Below are 23193 nucleotides of genomic sequence, written 5' to 3' on the forward strand. Positions count from 1 at the left end.
CGCGAGTTGAGGTTATGTGTGTTCCAGAGCCGCCGCGGACGTCGCCCCAGCAGGATCCGATGGCAGCCGTCTTCTCGACGGCGGAACCGGCCGTCGCGACGTCAAGGGACAGCAAGGATACCCAGTCAAACGATGATATGGTGGAGTACCCGCAGACCAGTTCGACGGTGAGTGCTTTCCTTGGTTGTTTTCCACTTTCGGAGATTGTTTTCTTGAAACGCAGTTACATCTTCGAAGCGAAAAAATGATGTGAAACTTTCCGAAAGATCCGAAAACCTATCATTCGAAGTTGAAACGTGTTACTCTTCCCAAACAACAAATCTGTAACACTTTTCTGGATGTGCATTTTACCAACCAAGTTGACGTCTTCAGGAAATAAAGCAGTCTATTTCATGTCATGAATACATCAACTTGGATGGTGAAAGGTACCTCGAGAGGAGTGTTGCAGTTCTGTCATTTGACGTTTCAGTTCTACCTTTGAAATGTTTCAATTCATTAGGTTTCGTCGATTATACTGGTTTTTTCGATATTGAAATTACATTTATTTGTTAACCTAGAATTTGCGAAACCTGAAATACTTTTTTCAACTCTAAAATATTTAATATCATTCATTTATCGTAATTGGACTGAGAGAATATTCATCAGAACTATAGATATATAAAAATTGAGTGAAAACGCTTCCTATTTGAATCGATATAATAATATAAACTTAAAAAGAATTCGTAAATTCGATTCAAAAAACACAATTCTTTCAATTCGTTAATATAATCAGTTGGATTCTGGTTACATTACTATAAATTCAGACAAATAACTTTTTTATGAGAAATATATCTAAAGTATGTGTAATCTGAAACTAGTTATTCAAATTTGGATAACTATATTCTTGAATCGAATATATCAATACATATTCTTTTGGAAAAACACGAAATAAGTTCTCAATATAAACATATACCGGGCATTTTTTTAGCTAACCTCACTATTGCTAAGTCGAAAACAGTTAGACCTGAAAGGTCGGTTAAATTAGGCAAAAGTTTCCAATTTCGAAAAACAGAAATAATCTTCTTTCAGATCTAGAACATCTCTCGTTGTTTTGGCATGTTTGCCAAAGACAAGAATTTTCGAATTTTGTTTTTTGGCTCCGTCGCCTTCATTTCGATCGATATACAAATCAGATGAAGCAAATTTTGATACTGTTTCATATTTATGATAATCTGATATAAACCAATTCACAATGCGACGTTTCGTTCATTAGATTTCATTATCAACTTCATAATAGGGACATGCATTGTAACACATAGAGGACAATCATTTGTTTTATTGGAGTTTTTCACAAAAACAACAAACACTACCTAGATAATATGGGTTGTTTTCAGTGGATTTTATTCATTTTCCATCAAAATTGTCTGAAGATTTTTCAAATTTCAAGTGATTTGCAAATATTTGCAAATGTTTATTGTTTATGTTTATTGAAACAACGATAAAAATTAAAACAACAATAAAAATTAATTGGCGCTCCGGGGCGCTATCATTCTCTAGTTCCATTTTTATATTCGAAACATCAATTTTCTGTTCCATTGAACAAATAAAACATTATTATGATTTTAGAAATAGAAAGTATAAAAAAATCGAACATTCAAATTCACTCAAGTGGAATAAATGCCAAATTTCAATGAATAATATACTGGCCAGAACCAAACCAAAGAAACAGAACAAAAATTATCTAAATGAAGACAAAAATAGACGATTCAGGTTAATCAGACCATTGATGATGCAAATTTTTCTAAACATATTAGTGTACATATACATAAACATATATATTAACATTCACATTTACATTTACATTTACATTCACATTCACATTCACATCCACATCCACATCCACATCCACATCCACATCCACATCCACATTCACATCCACATCCACATTGACCACAATCTTTCTTCCAATACTGGGTGGGTCAAATTCAGGAAACAATTTTTCCTTAAGTTTTCGAATTGAATATAATATTGGTTATTCGAAATGTGATCTTGAAATGTGAACTCTTTTCAAAAATAGGGTATTGTACAAGTGAAAACACATCGAAAGTTATTATGAAATCAGTTTCAAAAAATATATTGACTCTCTGAGAAAAATTCAAGGACGAAGCTTTTCAATCGGTAGATCCCTAATCAATTCTCATCATTGATTATTTCCTTATTAACAGGCCATATGATATCGTGTTTTACCCAAATAGAATATAATACAAAAACTCAATTTCTTTCGATCCGAACACTGAATCAGATTAATGTTATGACAATATAAATCTCGATATTGGAAAAATTTGATGACAGACTGGAAGACAATCGTCTACACTGAGATGATATCGAGATCCATCACATCAGCATATTGCTAACGGACACATGTTATATATCAAATTAAATTTTGCATGAGAATGAACATTTGCTGCCTGAAGCGAACGTATCTTAGACCAGGGCGTTAAAAGGGATGAAGAGTCTTTGTGGGTAGAAAGATCGTTAGTAGACTTCTACAAAATGTTTGAAACAAAAGTGTCTCTCTAACAGAAGAATTTTTTCAGTGAAGCAAAATTGTTACTATTCAAGAAAAAACAATTTGTGGAATTTTGGTTTTTACCAATAAACAGAGTGATTTAAGAGAGAGGTTTTGTGTGAAAGGATGAAGCAAAAAATTTACTTCATATTATTACTGTAGATCTACAAAAAATCTACGATAACATTTGTGTATATTTTGAAGATAGCTCACTATATCCATTTACATGCTTGAATGATGGTCACGTGTCTTGTGGTGATTGGAAAGCCACTAAGACGGATACTATCTCACTCTGTTGCCTTTATCATTTCAAGCCAGTCATAATTGTTTTTCATACTATGTATATAATTCAAATTGATGTTTCAAAATGCAATCGCACAAGAAAATGAATTCAAAAGGTCTGACAAACCGATTCGGCATTCATGATGAAGAAAGGTTGCGATTGCTTTGGTTTCGTTCAAAGTAGGGAATCTTTTCGAAGGTCGGAATTTTATTTTGTGTTGTCTTCAGCGAGATATATAGTTTATCTATTTCAAAATCTGCAAGGTCTACAGATCTTGCTTTATGTATCCCCAGCAATGCTGTCTCACGACCCCTGTTTCGCTAAACAAGTTAGCATTATCAGGAGATGACTGAAACTATTCCTCACACTATTCCTCACAGCTATGTGTATTCAAGCTAAGCTTTTCTCGAGTAAACAATTTCAATATTAAAAAGTTAAGTTATCACTTCTGTAGGGTGTCCCGAGACGCACAGGTTTTTTTTTCAAGTTGAAGTTAGTTATCGTTAGTATAATGGAATACAATAGGAATAGAATAGAATAGAAATTTATTCATACTGAATAACAAACAGAATGGTTTCCACCTACGTGATGTACAGTTTTTTCAAAAGTTCCTTATATATAGTATTCATTGAGTACCATTGATACATCGATATAGAATATTACAATATAAAACAATAAATAATAAAATGACCGTAAAATGATCCAGACAAATTTGAGCATACGGAGGAGTTGTCCCTCTGTAATATTGAATATATCCAGTTTACAGTTCCTCGCCATTTTGTTAATTATTTCGAGACATTGTTGAAGAGGAGACAAATTGTTTGAGATACGAAAAAGATTGTCTTTTCTTCTCAGTCTTACGTCAGGTACAATGAAATCAATATTTTGAAGAATTTCTGGTACTTTCAGTTTTCTAAGAATATTAAAAACAAAAATCACTTCCTAGGACTCACGGCGGTCTTTCAATGGTTTCATGTCAAATTCTTGTAATTGGCTAGAATACGATATAAATGAAGGTCAAACATTGTGTTTTCTGGAAAAGAGTGTTCTTAATAATCGTTTCTAGACTTTTTCTGAAGTTTCAGAATAGAAAAAGGTCTTTGAATTCCAAATGACACAACCATATTCCAGCTTAGAACGAACAATGGAGTTAAAGAGTAACAAACAAGTATCTTGATTGAATTCACGGTTAGATCTTAAAAAAAAGCTCATTTTTCTATAACATTCAGATACTAAGTATTCAATGTGCCGAGAGAAACTGAACACTAATAGTAAAAATGATCCCGAGATCTTTCATCTCATTGATTCTCTGTAAATTCGTATGATTAATGAAATAGTCCTTGATAGTAGGTGACTTCTGTAAGTAAAACTCATAATTTTGCATTTAGCTTCATTAAAAGATAGGTCAGATACTGAAAAGTAAGTAGATAGATTATTGAGATCATCTTGAAGCATATCAGAATCGTTTTCGCTTTCGATTCTTCTAAACAGCTTGAGGCATCGGCATATAGGAGAAATTGAGAATGCCCGATATACCGAGAAATGTCATTAACAAATAACACGATAAAGAGAGGTCCCAAATGCGAGCCCTGCGGAACTCCCGAAGTAACGATGAATTCGAAGGAAAATACGTTGTTGAACTGTACGAACTGTATTCTGTTGGATAGATAGCAGTGAAAGAAATCAAGTGTACTGTTTGTGAAACCGAATGCTTTTATTTTCAGGAGCAAAACCTCGTGTTTAACTCTGTCGAATGCCTTGGCCAGGTCAGTGTATATAACATCTTTTTGATAGCCATTCATTATTCCATCCTTAACAAAGTAACTAAATGCCCATAAATTGGTAATGGTAGATTTATTACGAATAAAGCCATGCTGTCACTATATATTTGTATATTAATGTATCCATTCTCAATCCATATGCAGTTAACAGTATTTCAACATGCGTGCACTCTATATATTCGTACAATAATATCAACTCCAAGAATATCTTCCTGTTGCTCTTCAGTGAGTAGATGGAAATGGATTTTCTGTCATTGTCAAGCTTTTGAAGAGATCTTTTGTAGAAAATAATTCCTTTACAGGAAGTTTTATTTATTGTACTGAAACAGATATGGAAAGCAACCTTCTCAACTATTCAGGAGATTCAGTTCATTTAAGAGTAGATCGTGAAAGCAATGGGAAGAGTTTTATTTTCGAAAGTTCAGACAATTTACAGTAACATATCATGTCTTCTGGAATGAAAAACGCAGTGGCAATGTTAATAAATGTAGGTGACAGTGTGATCTGTGTATGAATTGGAGGGAACAAAAGCGGGCTGGTGGAACGTGGTCGAATGGAACTTGTTGTAACAAACGTTCCGTCCACTACTGACATCATCAGTGGTATATGCGTTGACTGCGATGATAAAGGTTACATCTGGAAGTCTCTAAACGAGTCACTATGTGTTTTTTTCAGTTCATAAATCTTTCAAAATATCCCTCTATCATCTTTCACACCATTGTATTTTTGTTCGTAAGCAGTTGTAGTTGAACTTTTGAACATCAATCAAACCATTGATTCCCAATAGTTTTTCAGGTGATCACAGTCACTGGTTAACAAATGCATTTCTACTTTCCTATTCGATTTTAAAACTATAAAAAAAAGACATCAATTCTCTCACTTCTTTAAAAAGAATTGTAAAATATCCCAGACCTTGTCTAATTATGAGTAATAAATCCATCTGAACGTCAAATTATTCATAATATCGAGCCATCTGAACTCTCATCAATTCAAGATTTGGTCGTCTCTTCTTCATAATTTGCATATGACAAATGACATGTCTGCCAGATGAAAGGAACAGAAGTTCTCTCCCCTTTGATATCTTCTCAAGGCTAACATCCATGGAATCACCTTATGTCAGGTTAGGTCAAAATTGAGTGGGTCTATTCGACCCTTCGCCGCAACCCGCAAGGGTTTATTGTGGCTCACACTTATTCACACTCGACCAAATGAACCCAGATTCTCAACGAAGCCGATTAGTTTATATGGTGAGTGGTCTTTCAGGTCAGATGGTAAAAGTATGGCTCTGTCGAACTCTGATAACCTGATTTGTTCCCCAGCGGGACAGGTACAAAGTATGTGCTCCAAGATGCACTTCATTTTTTGTAGTGTTTTGGAGTTTTTTCCCAACACCATACCGTTATCATCAATTGATCATCTCCAAGAGGAATATTACACTAAAAGTACATTCAATGTTGTTCTTAGTAAGAACAACTAGTGTTCATTCTCTTGCAGATGATAACTTGATAATAGAAACACGTGTCGAAGTATTAAAAATAAGGGTTTGGTGTTGAGAAAAAACTCCAGTATTATCCATGCACTTCATTAATAATAAATTCCGTAGCAGAGTTTTCTCCCAACACCAAATCGTTATTTTAACACCTCGACACGTGTTTCGATCACCAAGTGACCACCTTCAAGAGTCACGTATCGTAACGTCAGCTTGATCTTCCTCTTGAAAATGATCATTTGGTGATCGAAACACGTGTCCAGGTGTTGAAATAACGGTTTAGTGTTGGGAAGAAACTCAACTAATATTCATTACGACACCAAACGTTCCTAACAGTGCATCACAAGTATCTCCAAGATTGACTGACAATAGCACGCACAAATTTTAGTTCAAATTTCAGACTGATTGTGCAGAGCAAAATATGTAATTTTTCTTATTGATATTGTTAAAAAACCTTGGTTCTCTCTTTTATTCATATCACGCCATAAACTCATGAGACTGCAGTATTGTTTGTCAGATGTTCATTTAAAGACAAAGAGCTATAAATGGTTACGCCAAGATTTTTAGCACTGTCTACCCAGTCAATGTCTGCGTTATCGAGAGTGAACCTAAAGTTGCACTGAGTTTCTACTATTTGTCTTTGGAACCTCATGTATAAGGCCAAAGTTTTATTTGGATTGATTTTCAGTCCTTGATTCTCCGAGTATATGAATGTTTTGTGCAAACCTGTGTTTATATTGGCCACGCAACTTTCTGTATCGGTGTTCTGACTGTATATCATCTGCGTATAGATGCACTTGACAATGTGATAAAAAAATGGGGTAATCAAAAATAAACACTGAAAACATCAAGGGTCCTGAAATACTTCCCTGCAGTACACCTGAGATTGTTTCTTTCAGGGATGACCATGAGTAATCATCTAGTTTGACCTTCTGTGATCGTCCTGTGAGATAGCTGGTCATCCATTCAAGAGACATGTCATCGAATCCTATGAACTTGAGCTTGCTGATGAGTAAATCGAAATTAACTAAATCAAAAGCTTTACCTTGATCGAGCAGTACTAAAATGGTGACTTTCGATTGATCTCTGAATCTCGCAAAATCGTCGATTACTTTCAAGAGGGCAGTCTGTGTTCCGTGTTTTTTGCGGAACCCAGACTGTTCGTACGGAAATATTCGATTTTCTTCAAGAAAAGCTCTTACTTGACTGAGAACATGTTTCTCGAATATTGTTGAGAATGAGGGCGGAATGCTGATGATTGTCTCCAGGTGGCTCGGGAGTCATTAGCAGAACTTAGCCAAACCACAAGACCGTAGCAGTCGATGCCATTGGCACGAAAAAATTGCCTTTTTCCTTCCCCAACCGGAAACATCAGTTACGACTATCGTATACCTTTATTAAAATCAAGTTCGATTCTTTAAACGAATATCTGATTATGAGATCTCAGGATTATTACCTGCTAACCGTGAACTCACATGTAAGTTTACGTAACGCCCTCGCAGACATGAAGGTCAGGCCATATGAGGCATAACCTTCACTGTTACAGATTCAATTTGATATGCATCAGGACACATGACGTAGCTTCAGCGATCGATACTGTCCTGAACGAGTATCTAATCACCAATTTGAAACGGTGGCGGTGGTATGCAATCAGTCATCAGTGCACATATACTCACTCATTAGCGACGACTGATAATTGGACGATAACAAATAGATGTCAAGCGGTGTTGCGAATCTTCTTGGAGATACAGAGCAATTGAATGTTGGTTAATGAATAGACAATTCGTGTTGTTCCATCAACAGAGAGAGTATTCTGCTGATGGGAAACCGATCGTCATAATGTACATAAGGAAAATTACATCGTCCATGCTTTTTTGGTTCATGTTCACACAATATCATGCATTAGAGGTCTTGAGGAAAATATCTCGTTTTAAATGAGAACATGGATAATGTGAAATAAAACCTCAAAACATTTATGTCTCCCAAACTACCTACACCGTAGGTTCTATTGAATACTTGCCGGACATTTATGCAAAATACCTCACAGAGGTTAAGTCTTACAGAAGCTGCTTGCAGCTTCACCGGACCAAAACCTGACATTGGCATCGCTTTAGACTTTGCCAAACAAACATTGAACCTGGATGGAAAGAAGATTTGTGGACTTCTGGCAGAATCTTCCAGGATTGGCTCACTCCAAGGCGTTTATTCACCCTTCAAAGCTTGATACAAAATAGTTGTTGGACTACAGTAGGGATGAACTACGATGTCTGACAGTCCTTCTTACAGGTCACTGTCATGCATGTCATTGAATCATCATTTGCAGAGACTCGGACTGTAGGAAGACAGTGTGTGTCGTCTCTGTTTGGGAAATGATGAAACACCAGAGCACATGCTTTTTGTCTGCCCAGCTGGGTACCGAATTAGGTTTTCAGACTACGGCTCTGCCGAACTCTAAAAACCTTGAACGACCACTCACCATACAAATTAATCGGCTTCGTTAATAAGCTGGGTTTATTTGGTCGGGTGTGAATAGGTGTGAGCCACAATAAGCCCTTGCGGGTTGCGGTGGAGGGTCGAATAGACCCACTTACTTCGGATCTAACCCAACCTAGTCTTGCTGCTGTTTCTCATTCATCCATCTCAATTTTCTCAGCAAAATAGTACAATATATACTCGTATAGTAAGCAGTACAGGAAAACATGTCAGTTCCGCAGCTGTTACAATTCACTGCATAAATTCAGAAAGGAAAGTGCGTATTTCATCAGGAACTTGTATTTTATAATTGTGTTTATTGAAGAAAGAGCTTTCCTCGAAACTAAAGAAATCAATTTCAACTTGGCGTTTTGTTTTTCATTCGAATCATTTTCCAACTCACTTCGTGAACAGTATTTAAAAAAAAATGTTCCATTCGTTACTTAGTTTTCGTATTGAATAATTTTCTCCATCAAAAAAACTTGTATGGGGGGCCTTTCAACAAGGACTTCCGAACTTTGACAATTGATAACGGCCATTATGTTGAAACTACATCTGTCAAATTGACTGTCATTTATTATTCAGTCTATTTTGCCAAATCATCATGGACGGATATAGCATTCGACAACACGTGCAAATAATAAAATTGTTTTATGAATTGTTTTATCAGTATTATTGAATAGATATAGATTTAATGCATGAAGAAAATGATGAAATATAATATAATTGTTAATAAAAATTGACAAATATTTATAATCATTGATTTATCGATAGTTCATCAACTATATATGGCGCGTTTTCGACCGGAGGCACCGGTTGACCTGAAGTGATGCTGTGACCGTGTGCTCTCCGCCCTCTATCTCGAAAACGGTTCACCGTATACAAAATTTTTTTGAACAAAATTTGAAGAAAATTTTGTATTCTACAATATTGATAATGAATACAAATAGCAAAACACCCATAGGAAATGAGATATTTCCAAAAAAAGCGCAAAAAACCGATTTTTGTGACCTTTGACCTTGAAAATTAATATTTGCTTACACTCTACCATATGTAGGTTTTGAGAAAACTTTTAGGGTGTCAATATACAAGTATTTACAGACTTACAGTTGGGTATCTCGAATTCCGAGGTGAACTTACTATAATGACTGGACTACTACTGTTCGAAGGCTAAAATCTGCGTCGGTCTCCAGAATTGAAAAAATAGAAATATATTCACAGATATGGTATATTCGATCTATGTTTCGTCCGCTACTGCGGCAGACGTCAGTGGTATATGCCTTGACTGAAAGGGTGAAGGTTATATCTTGAAGAATTTCACCAGTTTGAACTTCCATTGTCCAATATCAAAATACTTCATTGTCCAAGAATAACAATGTTACAGGTAGGCGTCAAGTTGTGGATGTTAACGGTTACCAGTCAGAACCTTTTGTGATTACATCAGGTGTGCCACAGGGGAGTCACTTGAGACCATTACTTTTTATAATTTTTATTAACAATATTGTTGAAGTATTTCAACATTCCAACTTCTTGTTATATGCCGATGACCTCAAGATTTATCGAACCATCAAAGAAATCCAGCACTGTGAGAGATTGCAAAATGATCTTGAAGAATTTCCAGAAATCTGTGGCAATAGTAGCATATACCCAAATCTCGATAAATGTCACAAAATAACTTTCACCAGAAATAGAAATCCCATTGATTTTCAATATCAAATAGGAAATCACACAATCAAAACAGTTAATGAAGTACGTGATTTATGAGTGATAATGGAGTCCATAATGATTTTTAAATCCCACATTGAGAAAACCGTTAATATGTGTCACCGTTTATTGGGTTTCATTATAAGTAATACAAGACATTTCAGAAATGCAAGAATTCTTCTTAATCTATATTACTCTTATGTATACAGTCGTTTGAACTTTGCATCTGTCGTTTGGATTCCACAATATTCGATTTACCAACAGAGAATTGAAAGTGTACAAAATAAATTCGTCAAACAATTGGCCCGTAGGGGAGACTGGCGCAAGATGAGATAGCTAAGACAAAACTCGTTATACAAGGAAATTGAACTCTTCAAATAACATTATTTAACAAAAGAGGTAACCATTATACATTTCTCTCTTATAATTAAACGTTGTAGCATGCAAAATCACAGAACTTTTTTTGGCAAATAATTAAAAAATAAACTCGGAAAATTTCCCGTTTTGCCCCATAACTGTTGTAAGATGGGAAATGCTGTGGGGCAAAACGAGTACGCTTTTTAATCGGGTAGACAGCGTTCACAAATGTGTGCCTCTTCATCTTCCTCATCTACTCCGGCACATGAATTTTGCGCCCAACCGTGGCACACGCCGCAGATGACCCAACCTTCGGTTGAATCTGAGTATAAGTACCCACAATAGATACAAGCACAGTCATCATCCTCTTCTTGGGATGCACTATCTTCCGATTCAGTTTCTTTTTTGCACCTTTTGGTTTGACGCTTTTTCTGCAGGTTTTCCTTGTCAGTTGTCTTTTTAATCTTCTTTGCAGTCTTTTTTCCAGGTTTCTTTATTTGTTTTTCACCTTTTTCAGTCACTTGATTATCAGTACTTAGAAAATGTTATTTTAATCACAAGGGCGGGGCAAAACGGGATAGTATCCCATTATTCCCCGATCATCTTGCCCCGACCCACACGTAGGTAAAAAAGATGAAGCAATTCTAACCTCAAACTTTACCGGCGAAAAAATCTGGTTTGAATTTAATGTTTTGGACTGCTATAATAAGTTCAGAATTGAAATAATATATTAACACAGGTACTTACATGTCTGTACATCAGTTTTCGAATCAAATATCGCGTAAAAACACTTGCAATCTCACCTTTTTCTCTCTGCAACGCAAGAACGAGTTCTAACCTGTTCGCTCTGCTTGGACACACTAGCGGAGAGCGAAGTTCGTGCAAATGGCGCTGTCGCCGCTCCGAACACGATTACTATTCACGCACACAAGCTTACTTCCCGTGCTGCCCCGAACTTCATCTTGCCCCGGTCTTCCCTAAAAGTGACATTTCTATAATCAATGGAAATTTCCGTCCAGTTTTCAAAAAGTATTCTTTGTTGTCTCTTACAGATGAAAGAAAAATGTCAGATATATTGATGCTGGGCAAATTATTCAATGAACGTGTCGATTGTCCTACGTTGATAACAAAAATTTCATTGAATACACCTTGCAGAGACTTGCGAAACCATGATCTCTCTGCAACCCCATTTAGAAAAACCAATTCAGGAAAAACCTCTCCTTCATGCAGAATTGTCAGATCCTTCAATACTCATTGCAATAATATTGAAAAACTGAGGTTACCTTTCCTTAGATCTAAAAAGTATGTGAAATCAATTTTAATTTATATATTTATCGGTTTTTCATATACTGTTTATTTAATTGTTCGTTAATATTCATTACTGTATAGTGTAATGTACTTAGCATTTATATTTTGTTTACTCACTATCTTTCATATGTAAAATGAGGAATTTTTTTCGATTTATTCTGGTTGTATCCCTATTTGTGTAATAAATAAATAAATAAATAAATAAAATTACTGTGATTTGATGAATAGCCAATTGTTCAATAAAAACGTGAAATAAAATTGCAGTAAAATAAAAATGAACAAAAAATTAAAAATTTAACAATTTCAAATGAGATTAAAAAAGTTAAAAAAAAAATTCAAACCAAATTACTTCACGACGTTTCGATTGTTGGTATCCACAATCGCCTTCGGGTAATAACTGGAATATTCTTTCGAGATATGACTATTTTTAGTCATTTGAACGCTTTCACCTATCCCCCCTTCCCTGTTCAGTGGAGGTTGACCGGTTTTTCGCTTGGAGGTTTTCATATATTGCGTACCTCTGAGCTAACTTAGCTGGATGCGTCGTTGGACAACATATATGCAGCTTCTTTGAACTTCCTCTCAAACCAGTACTTCTTCCTGTGAATAATCCCATCTTGGGACCACTTGATGTTATATTGATGAGTCCAAACATGCTTTGCTATTCTCGATTTGCTGGTTTTTCCCGGTGTGTGTTCCTCTTGTGCTCGGCAGAGATTTCAAATCACATTAGAATAGTATTAGACATTGGAAGTTCGAACCAGTAAAATTCTCCATGAAACATTGAAACCACTTTCAAACAAACGTTATGCCTTGAAGTCTCAACAACTGACTGTCGTTGCTTACTGCAGTATGTCACTATTGATGATAATACCTAATTATTCTAGAAGTTCTGCTTCTTGATAAAGGAGAACGGAATCCAGACTGAATCTCGGATTTCGTTCGCTCCAATCGTGACTCCGGCCGCGAAAGTCTATGTTCTTATTTGGTAAATATTCTTTAAATGTTTGATATATTTCCAAATAAACCTATACTTCCATCATTATCATCAATCTCTGAATCCAAAGCCACTATTTTCTATACTCATATAAAAAATATTGATACTTTTCAGGTCCGTGGTGTAGAAATAGGTATAGTCCTTCTAGTATTAATCGTATGGGTAGCAGCCATAGCGCTCTTCTTCAACCGGTGGGGCAAAATCCGGATGTTATTGCCCTACCAACCGGACTACAAACAGGAGCAACTGAAAGTACCCGGAACAGCGGCGTGCGCAGCGGCAGTCGCAACGGGGGCGGCATGCACTCACACGTCAGGAGAACACATCTGTCAACAGGTATTTTCCAATTGGTGTTAATAACACACATCCTCAGTAATCAAATTTTACGATTTTTTTCCTCAGGGTTTTTGTCATTTTGGAAGTGGATCATGTTTATTTTCCTTGTATGTCATATTCACAGAACGATTTCAGGATAACGTATTACAGTGCTTCCAAAATTATTGGATAAACTCTGATTACAAGATTCCGGAAAACAGTACTTTCCAAAATTAAGGGACGAACTCTTCCGAGTCATTTACAAAAATATTTGAAAAAATGCTCGGAAAGTCGATTTTCCTTTCAAAATTTCAATTCAATCTCATGATTTTCATATCAATTTAGATGTACCTCACGATACCTCTTGCTGATTTAGAATATTAGTAATACTTATTCAGATTTGGGGATACAAAAAAACCTAAGATATTGTACGAAGTTACAAAAAATATAGAGTATGTTCATAAATGGAACTGTCTGGTCCAGTACTTCTGCGGGTTGATCATTGCTTTCTATTATTATCATTTGATTATAAATTTTCATTTCCCACTAAAAGGAATGAATAGTTGTTTTTTTACTTACATCCATGGTTGTGTCCAAGAAAAAACGCAACACAAGCTTTACTTAGGCGTTTCCCAAGAACTGAACAACACCACAACTTTATTGTTATTTATTTTTTTATTTACTGTAATTATTATTGAAGATATGCTAACATATATTATAGACAAGAACATATATAGTATATCCATTCCCAATTGGAACGGCAATAAAAATAAGAGTACAGTCATAAACATTTCTCGCCTGTGGCCCCAAATCGCCCAGATAGTTAGTAAACGTGCTATCAAATGTAGCTGAGGAATAAAGGCTCGGCTAGCTGCACTGGCTAAATACTAATTTTTTGTCCGTTTCACAATATTTCTTTATCAGTGCCTTGTGTTCATGGGGTTAGATGAGGTAGTGAGTGGTTTTGCAAACCAATTTTTGAAAACTTTTTCTAGAGATCAATTACCCTAACACCAAACTGATATATTTGCACTCGTCGCGCGTTTCGCTAACAAAGTTGGTATCTTCAGGAGAAGCAAATTAATACTGAATCTAAAGACAAGGGTTAGCTGTTGATATACCTAATGTTTTTTGGTCCTATGTGGACTTTTTTTGTCAAATGATGATTATCCTGGGAAGCGGGGATAAGTGAAAGTACTATAGACCTATAAAATAAATATAAATAGTCATCTCTCGGAGGAATCAGAATAACACCCGAAGACGGTGTTAGATACTAACAATCGAAACGTCGTGAACTAACGTGACTTGGAATCTCTCAACTTTTTATTTTTATTTTCTTTTTTCATTTCATTATTTTTATTTATTTTTGTTCAATTGTTCTATTTTACTTGTATTTTATTTCACTACTATTTCATTTCAGGTTTATTTTGCTTAATATAATTGTTATTTTCAGCTATTCATTTTTAATTCTTCTTTTTTAGTTGTTTCAGGGATTTCAAATCATTTTATATAATAGACAATGGAAGTGCGAACTAGTGAAATTCATGATTGTCCTAATTGATTTTTCGGTAATTAACTAGTGGAACCACTACCTGCAGAATAATTTGTCCGCTTTTTGATCTATTGTTGACAAATTAATTTGCAGGTAGTGGTTCCAATAACAAAGTCCACATAGGACGAAAAAACTTTAGGTAAATAAACCGCTAACTCTTGTCTTTAGATTCAGTATCAATTTGTTTCTCCTGAAGATGCTTACCTTGTTAGCGAAACGCGCGTCGAGTGCAAAAATATCAGTTTGGTATTAGGGTAATTGATTTCTAGAAAAAGTTTTCAACTTTCACATCAAAGGTTCCAATCTCATCCTTCAAACCGATTTTTGTGAAAATCTTAGTGTTTTTGGGTACTTTCATCAATATGGCTTTCTAGACACCTTTTGAACCAAATGATAACATTACATGTGAGGAATCTGTATCAATCGACAGGGATCCGGAATTTGAAAATAAGAATTTTTATGTTCTAGTTCAGCGAGTAATTTTAAATATTCATGAATGCTTGAAGAAGGAAAACTGTCGCACTTCACAGAATGCTATTGTGAATAGAATATGCGAGTTAACGAAACTATCTCGTTCGACAGTTCTTCGAGTCATTAAAATAGGGCATGTTATTGACCATGCAATGAAACGAAAACAAAGGAATAAAAAATTCGCAAATGTTGATGGTGCTACAAAAGATGGGATTCGGAGAACAATTTATGGTATATACCAAAACAATGAAGTACCAACCTTGGAAATGATTTCGTATAAATTACTCGAATATCCCGATTACAATTACAAATCTTTAGAAACTATATGAGGTGTCTTATTGTCTTGTGGTTTCAAATATGAAAAATTGAACAATCGGATGGTCATAATGGAATCGACACTCATTGTTCAACTCAGACAAGAATATTTGAGGCGAATGAATAGCTACCGAGAATCCAGCAGACATAAAATCTTCCTCGACGAAACTCGGTTTGACACCCATGATGTTGTCAAATATGGTTGGGTAGACGAAACCAAGTATTGTGCTTTGAACACACCTTCTTCAAGGGGAAAACGTGTTATAATTTTGCATGCCGGGAATGAAAGTGGTTTCGTACCTAACGATTTGCTTCTGTCGGCCAAAAATATAAAACATTCGTCTGCTGATTACCACGAAGATATGACTGCGGCTTTATTCAAAACCTGGTTCAGTGAGCAGCTTCTCCCAAATATTCCTCCAAACTCGGTTATTGTTATGGATAACGCTTCGTATCATTCTAGGTTATTGATTACAATACCAAATAATAACACAAAAAAAGCAGATATTGTTGATTTCATGCGAAATCATGACATGGAAATACCCGAAAAGATTCCAACGAAAAAGGTATTACTGGCGACCATAAAACAACGTAATTTCAAAAAAGAGGTTCGATGTGCGAAACACGTGGTCATATTCTCTTACGTTTGCCTCCATACTATTGTGTGTTCAATCCAATTAAAATGGTTTGGGCCACATTGAAAGAAAGCTTGCGGAAATGCAATCAGTCACCGACTTTGCATACTGTAGTGCTTGACAATATAAAGCGAGTGGTGAATGAAGTAGGTAATAGTGATGAGTGGAAGAACTGTGTGGCCCACGTTATGAAAGAAGAGAACAAATATCATGTGGAAAGTTCCATAAATTCGATCGCTATTCAATCCGATTCCACCTCATCCGACTATGGCGAAGAAGAATTTTGATTTTTCTAGCAATTTTATTGGCTTCTATTATTTTGTGAATATATGTTTGACGAGAATTCGGTGTGATTATTTGTGTTTTCATTGTATTTTAGAGTTTTCGACTTGGAAATCAACTACCATAAATTTCGAAGTTTTTCATAATCACCCATGGTGGAAAAATTCAGTAGAGGTAACTTTTTCATGGTTTGATCAATTGCTATGATTGTAAGAATGAGTAACTGAAAAACTACCACTGAAAAATAATATGCCGACGCCTATGTCGAGGCGGGAATTTGTTCTCTGTACTGTTCCAATTGGTATTGGAAATACTATCTCTGAGTTGAACAAATTGATTGATTTATTGAATGACTATCATATTCTGATAATGAAACATGCAATTTCTCACACCTCGTTTAAAGCAAAAAATAGAATTTCAATACTGAATAACTGAAGAAGCTCTGGAGCCTACTTTGAATTCAAAGACTTGATGATTACATTTATCGATGCTTTTTCATTCTGAAATAATATTCAATATGTTGTGAGTTCTGTAAATAGGAAATATAGCTATTACTAACTGTGCATATCACCCCATGTTTTGATGAAGAGAGATTGGGAGGTGAAATTACATATCGAAATAGCTAATTGAAAATGAAAAAGATGTGTCCGAGCATTTTTGTTGAATGTTTTCGTATACAACTTTATAGAATTTTTCCATCGCATCTGGTTAATTTCGTTGAATGTTTATAATTCATCATAATTCATCGATATGTCGATATATTATTGCACTATTTTGAATTAACATTGTTTGGTTAGAATGGAATCACTCTCTGGGTTTTCTGTAATCCAATTGTTTTCAAATCACCTTCGATTTTTTAAGAACACTCCATATTATCATTATCATAGATATAGATCATCATTTCCATCATATATTATTATTATTATTATTATATAGCATTGTTACCATATCGAGGCATAATCAAAATATATGAATAATCTTACATGAACGTTAGCTACATAAATTCTACGTGGTGAGTCAAGAAGTATGAAACTTTTTTCTTTGTATTCAATTACATCCGAGGCAGGACTTCGAAAAGTTGACGACTAATTAGAAATACATATAAGATAACACAAGCATACTTGAGTCCAGTACTTCTGATAGATCACCGAATAATTCTTGAAAGATGTACCGAAAGTGACTAAATCGGATGTGACTCCATCAAGATTTCAGTACCAAAATTTGAAATAGAAAGAATATAATGGCATCCGATCAATCATCAGTCAGTATTCATTATGATTGTTCCATTACCTTCAATATCTTTTTGAAATGGAACAGCTTCACATTTCTTTCAGAAATTATGTGATTATTTTCTGTTCTGCGAATTGGCAATTATAAATTGAAACTTTGACTATAGGAATTAGAATCGATTAAATAAACAATACAGTAACAAAACAATGACTCATTGAAATATCATGTTATAATTGAAACATCCATGACATTTGTTGTTACATCTCTATCCATTTTCATCTCATTCCGTGAAAAATTAATATATTCACTTCAAAATGAAGGAAAATATGTTCAATTGAACATATTTCATAATAATAATAATAATAATAATAATCTTTATTCAGCAGCAGATACATCATTGAAAAAAGAGAACAAAAAAGAAATATAAAAAAATATATATATACATTATGAACATCAGTATGAAATACGGTTTTCCTATACAAGTAAGATGGTGCCTTGGTCTGAATAATTTTATGATATAAAATGCAACAGTGTTCAAAAGGAATTTGAACATATAGAATACTAGTTGTTGCCCGAGAATTCGCCCGCGTAGAATTTGGTAGTTGTAGTACGTATTAGTACTATGTTGCTGTATCGCTGCTGTTCCAATATTTTGACAGAATCAGAATCAATGAACTTAGGCGTGCGCAGCGTTATAGAACAGTGCTTCAAAAAAATGTTCTACTGCGCCATCTAGTGGCGAGTTACAGAAAAATTGATAGCCTAAAAACCTTCTCTATGAAAAATTACTTATATATGTCAAGTTTCATCACGATCGGTTGAGCGATGTAGAAGTTTATCACTTACCAACCAACCAACCAACCAACAAAAATCCATTTTTATATATTAGATATTTCAACATATCAAGTTATGAGGTTGGTCATCAAGATCTAAAATGGATTCTCGCTTTCCGCAGAATCTTTTAAAAAAATGCAGTCGGGTTGAAAAATGAAAGATTGAAAATAGTATGCCTTTTCAGTTTTTCTGTTTTTTTGTTTGTTGCATCAGATGCAGGACTTCCAAAAGTGTGTGACTAAATAGAAATGAATGTGAGAGCATATGTAACAGTGCCATATCTGGAAAATTGAGAAATATCCATAAGAAGTTGTAGGCCAGATATATGTAGGCAATAATTGATCTCAAATACTATCAATCCCTTCAATAACTCAATCATACTTGAGTCGCGTACTTGTGAAAGATCACCAAATAATTTGGCAGGAATAGTTCTGGAGAAATTAACCTGAAATGTGTAAATCTGTAGAAAAATTTTAGTGGCATCCAATTAATTTTGTCAGTCAGTATTTCATTATGATTGTACCATTACTATTGAAACAAATGTCAAAATAACGAGTATAAACTGGAACGTTCACTATGGAAATTGGAATAAATAAAATAAACAATACAGTGGTAGAACACAATAACGATGAACGTATATATCTCAGTGAAACTGGAATTCAACACATTGAAATGCCATGTTATAATTGAAACATCCAAGACATTTGTTGTTACATCTTAATTCATTTCCACTTCATTCTGTGACAAAATAATGTTTTTACCGTGAATTTAGTTGAACATATTTCTAAATGGAATTTTACATGAACTGATATGTTATTAACTGGATAATAATACACAAAGTGAGAAATATTCGTATCAAGTTCATTACTTCTAGTCTTTGAATATGATATCAACAAATCATGAATGCAAACTTCATGGTTTTATTATTTCACGATTGAGAGATAATGCAATACTCGCTTCATCTTTTTCAGTAAAAAAATTGGGTTTTACGGGAAATAATTGAATATTCTCACTTGTTTTCAAAGTTTTCTATTTGCTCGATATGTAGTTATACATTTAATTTTATTTCTGTTTTTTGACGAAACTATTACATTGAAATCGATGTTTCTAGAGAACTTCCAATTTCTGTAGGATTTCAGAGCATCTAATTATAAGTAATAATCCTGGAAATAGCGGAGTAACTTCGAAAAGAAATATGTACGTATTCTTGGAATAGATTCGCATCTAGTTGAGTTTCGTTCTTTCGAATTGAAAAATTTCTACAATTCAATATATTTACTTCGCATGGTATGCTACTGAAACGTCAATGGAAGTATTCTGAAAACAGTAAAGAAATATCTCAAAAAAAATTATGTTGATTGCTTATATATTTGATAAAATGCCTGATTATATAAATATGGATGTATAAAAATATATTCGAAAGATTAATAATAGCCTCTTCACGAGTACTTTATTCATAATATAATAAATATGTAGAATATGATGTATTTCATCAACTACAAGTCTCTTATCAAGATCGTCTGTATCGTCTTTCTGTGAGAAACTTAATTTCATGTAGACATTTCGCCGTAGAATCGAACCATTTTATTTTTCACAGGTCTTTCAGTGTCATCAGCTTTCCTCCATAAAATTGATGTCTTCGACCGGAGTAATAATACTGACATTTTAGTTTTTATGACTTTCAAAAGACGTGCCATTTTCTGTTGGTGTTTCTGTTGATTTAGATCTCAACTGAAGAATATGTGGAGTGAAAAGTGACCACTGTTGCTAAAAAATTCAAGAGATATCGTTCACTATGCTATGAAAAAAATAATAGAACACCGTCCTGTTCAGTGAATTGTTCGATATTTTTCAATAATTTGCCGGAGTCAGTCTTTCTAAACATAGATTTTTGCCCTCAGTGGGCCCTCATCAGTCTATTCCATCAATAGATTTTTTCATTGGGAAATAGTGGCTTAAATAATCATTAAGTGATTAGTAGATTTTGAACGTCAGCACTAATTTGAGATAATGGTTGCATTAATTCATTCAAATCTATGCTGAACTATAAAATTGAGAAAGAAGTAATAAAGACAAAACATACCATTGACTTTTCATTTCAACAGATGTCATTTCCGAGACAACCTTGGCTGTCTCCAGTATTGTATTTTTCATCCAAAACTTTTTGAAATACTTGGAAAAGGTAGCTTACCAATGAAAAACTCCAAAATATATCTCATCTAGGACAATTTTTGATTTCATACTCGTAGTGTCCAGTATTAATTCTGAGTTGAAATGTGCTCACAAGAAAATAGAAGTAGAATATATTCCATGCCTCACTGGTCTGACCTCTCTGGACCTGTACGTTGAGGAGGTTACGTTAATGGCCAATTGGGCATGACTGGTGGGTATGGGTCAATTGAGGCTGAGCTTATGGCGAGAAGCACTTACTGCGCAACCTCTGCTGCAAGCAACCAGGGATGCAATTGAACCCAGGTTCGTGTTTGATGAACCCTACAAAATACAAATGGAACACAACACAGAATCAGATGCTATAAATGCAATAAGCATCTACACAGACGGCTCAAAAACCAAAGAAGGCTCAGGATGTAGAGTGTACTCTACAAATCAGTAAGCCTTAAGTGGGAATGGGAAAAAATACCAGCGTGGTTCAAACAGATCTGGCTGGTATCTCAATAAAATAAATAACCAGGAAAGGAATTTCTGGCAAAAACATAACAATCTGCACTGATAGCAGACAAGCCTTGAACAGACAACGTGTTACCTCAGGGCTAGTACTAGAGTGCCACCAAGAGTTAGCCAAAGCCTTGGTAGATAATAACATTATCCTGGGGTGGACTAAAGGTCACGACAGGAGTAAAGGTAATCGCATTGCCGACTCTTTAGCCAAGGGAGCGGCTGGACTAAGAATTTTAGGACCCAGTGGCACCTACGGCCTGATGACTTCGACAATTTCGAAACTAGACAAACGTCACCCCCATGCTCAATCCCTGAAGAGATGGGATGAAATCAAAGGAAATTCCATGCCTCTCTACAAGTGAATTGGAGCCTATCAAAAAATAATTCAGATAAAAGAACCCAATCACTCCATTAGTAGATGATTAGACAATGAGAATGGAAACTTTTGTTACTTGGATTCTAATTCTAACATTTCTTGATGACACATTTCAATGAACTTCCATTTCCTCAAACGAAACCCGCTTGTTATTCGAGCCTTATTTCTCATTTCATAATATTGAAAAAAGACGTCATTGATGGATGCTCTAATTTTTTTAGGATGTGGAAACTTTGTAGACAAAACAACTCAATTGAATTTCAAGAGATTCTTCCCCAGTCAAGCAGTTAACCCAAATTAGATTGATTATATTTCCCTTGTCGTCGAGAAGAAAGTCAGAGATTTCATTACATCACATAATCGCATCCTTATTGGATTAATATCACATAATTGAAAGAAACTCGGCTCTTCAGAAGATTATTTTCTCCATCTCTTTTGAGTTTTCAAGAGCTAGACAGGGATTTATTCTCATTTCAGTGAGGAATGTCTGTTCATATTTTCGTGTTGAAAGATTCTGTGGAGCCCGAGTTAAGCTGATTTTCTCAATTTGTGATAACAGAAAAGAGTAGAAAGCTTTCAAACAATGGGCGGAGTGAAAAAACACATCGGAAAATTTCTCCATTGATTATCAAATCCATTTCTATCATGATGGAAACACCTTCAAGCTTGTGAATACATTTCTATCCAGTTCTGTTCAAATTACCGTCTCCAGCGTAATGCATTTGTCTCCCCAATTTTTCTATATTTCAACATTGTAGGTACCTACAAAGTAACCCATCAGTTCTTTATCAGCTAAATGAGTGTTTTTATTGAAAATTCACGAAGCAGATTGATTTTTCATTCTGATTCACTGATTTCAAAATAATCATCACAAGTTTTATTAAATTGGTACGAGGATGACAACAGCACAGAATGTGTTTTATTTACGAAGGACGAAATACAAGCACTACAAGAAACTTCACTCGCTCTGAGAGCGGTGCCTGTGCGAAAGTAGTGATTCACATTGGATTTGAATCGCTGAAGATTGAATCCATTTGGAAAAATGTTCACAGGAAGCTTATTCCACATAAACGCAGTTCTCCAAATGAAAAAGTTCTTGAACGGGAAAGTTCGAGGTGTGCTGAGTTGAACCTCAAAACGATGAGTAGTCACAGTCCGTCGCGTATTGCTGATACGTATCACTCTTGGTGGAATTAAATGTGCCATGTCACTTGAACATTTCCCATGAAAGTATCTATAGAAGAGGGACAAATTCCCAACCTTTCTTCGATGGTAAAGACTATCAGTCAATCAGAAAGTTGTGGGGGTAAGTCCTCTAACGCTAGTTGCACACACACCGATTTTGGACGGCCAGTATAAAATCGGCCGATATTTTATTGGTAGCGGGTGCTTGCACACTCACCGAATTTTTATCGGTCAAACAATCAGTTGCTTTGTTGTCGTAATTAGCACGCACTACCAAAACGAAGTTAATGCGTAGTAACTACAATTTCACCGAGCATTCGAGACTGGAATGGTCGGTAAAAAACCGGTGAGTATGCAAGAGTGTATTTAGTCATGTACGC

General features: G+C 35.0%; 1 protein-coding gene across 3 annotated transcripts in view; it reads left to right on the plus strand.

Annotated features, from left to right (window-relative positions):
* LOC111501873 (uncharacterized) overlaps positions 1 to 23193 on the plus strand; it is a 314266-nt gene that overhangs the window by 220419 nt on the left and 70654 nt on the right. For all 3 annotated transcript variants that reach the window (XM_023155791.2, XM_023155790.2, XM_074175575.1), the window contains 2 exons: positions 28 to 167; positions 13054 to 13275. In XM_023155791.2, the coding sequence (XP_023011559.2) occupies positions 28 to 167; positions 13054 to 13275 (362 nt within the window). The remainder of the gene's footprint in view (positions 1 to 27; positions 168 to 13053; positions 13276 to 23193) is intronic.

Source organism: Leptinotarsa decemlineata, unplaced genomic scaffold, assembly GCF_025532065.1.
Source record: "Leptinotarsa decemlineata unplaced genomic scaffold, Ldec_3_MD MMD2_tig00001064_RagTag_RagTag, whole genome shotgun sequence".
Taxonomy (NCBI): domain Eukaryota; kingdom Metazoa; phylum Arthropoda; class Insecta; order Coleoptera; family Chrysomelidae; genus Leptinotarsa; species Leptinotarsa decemlineata.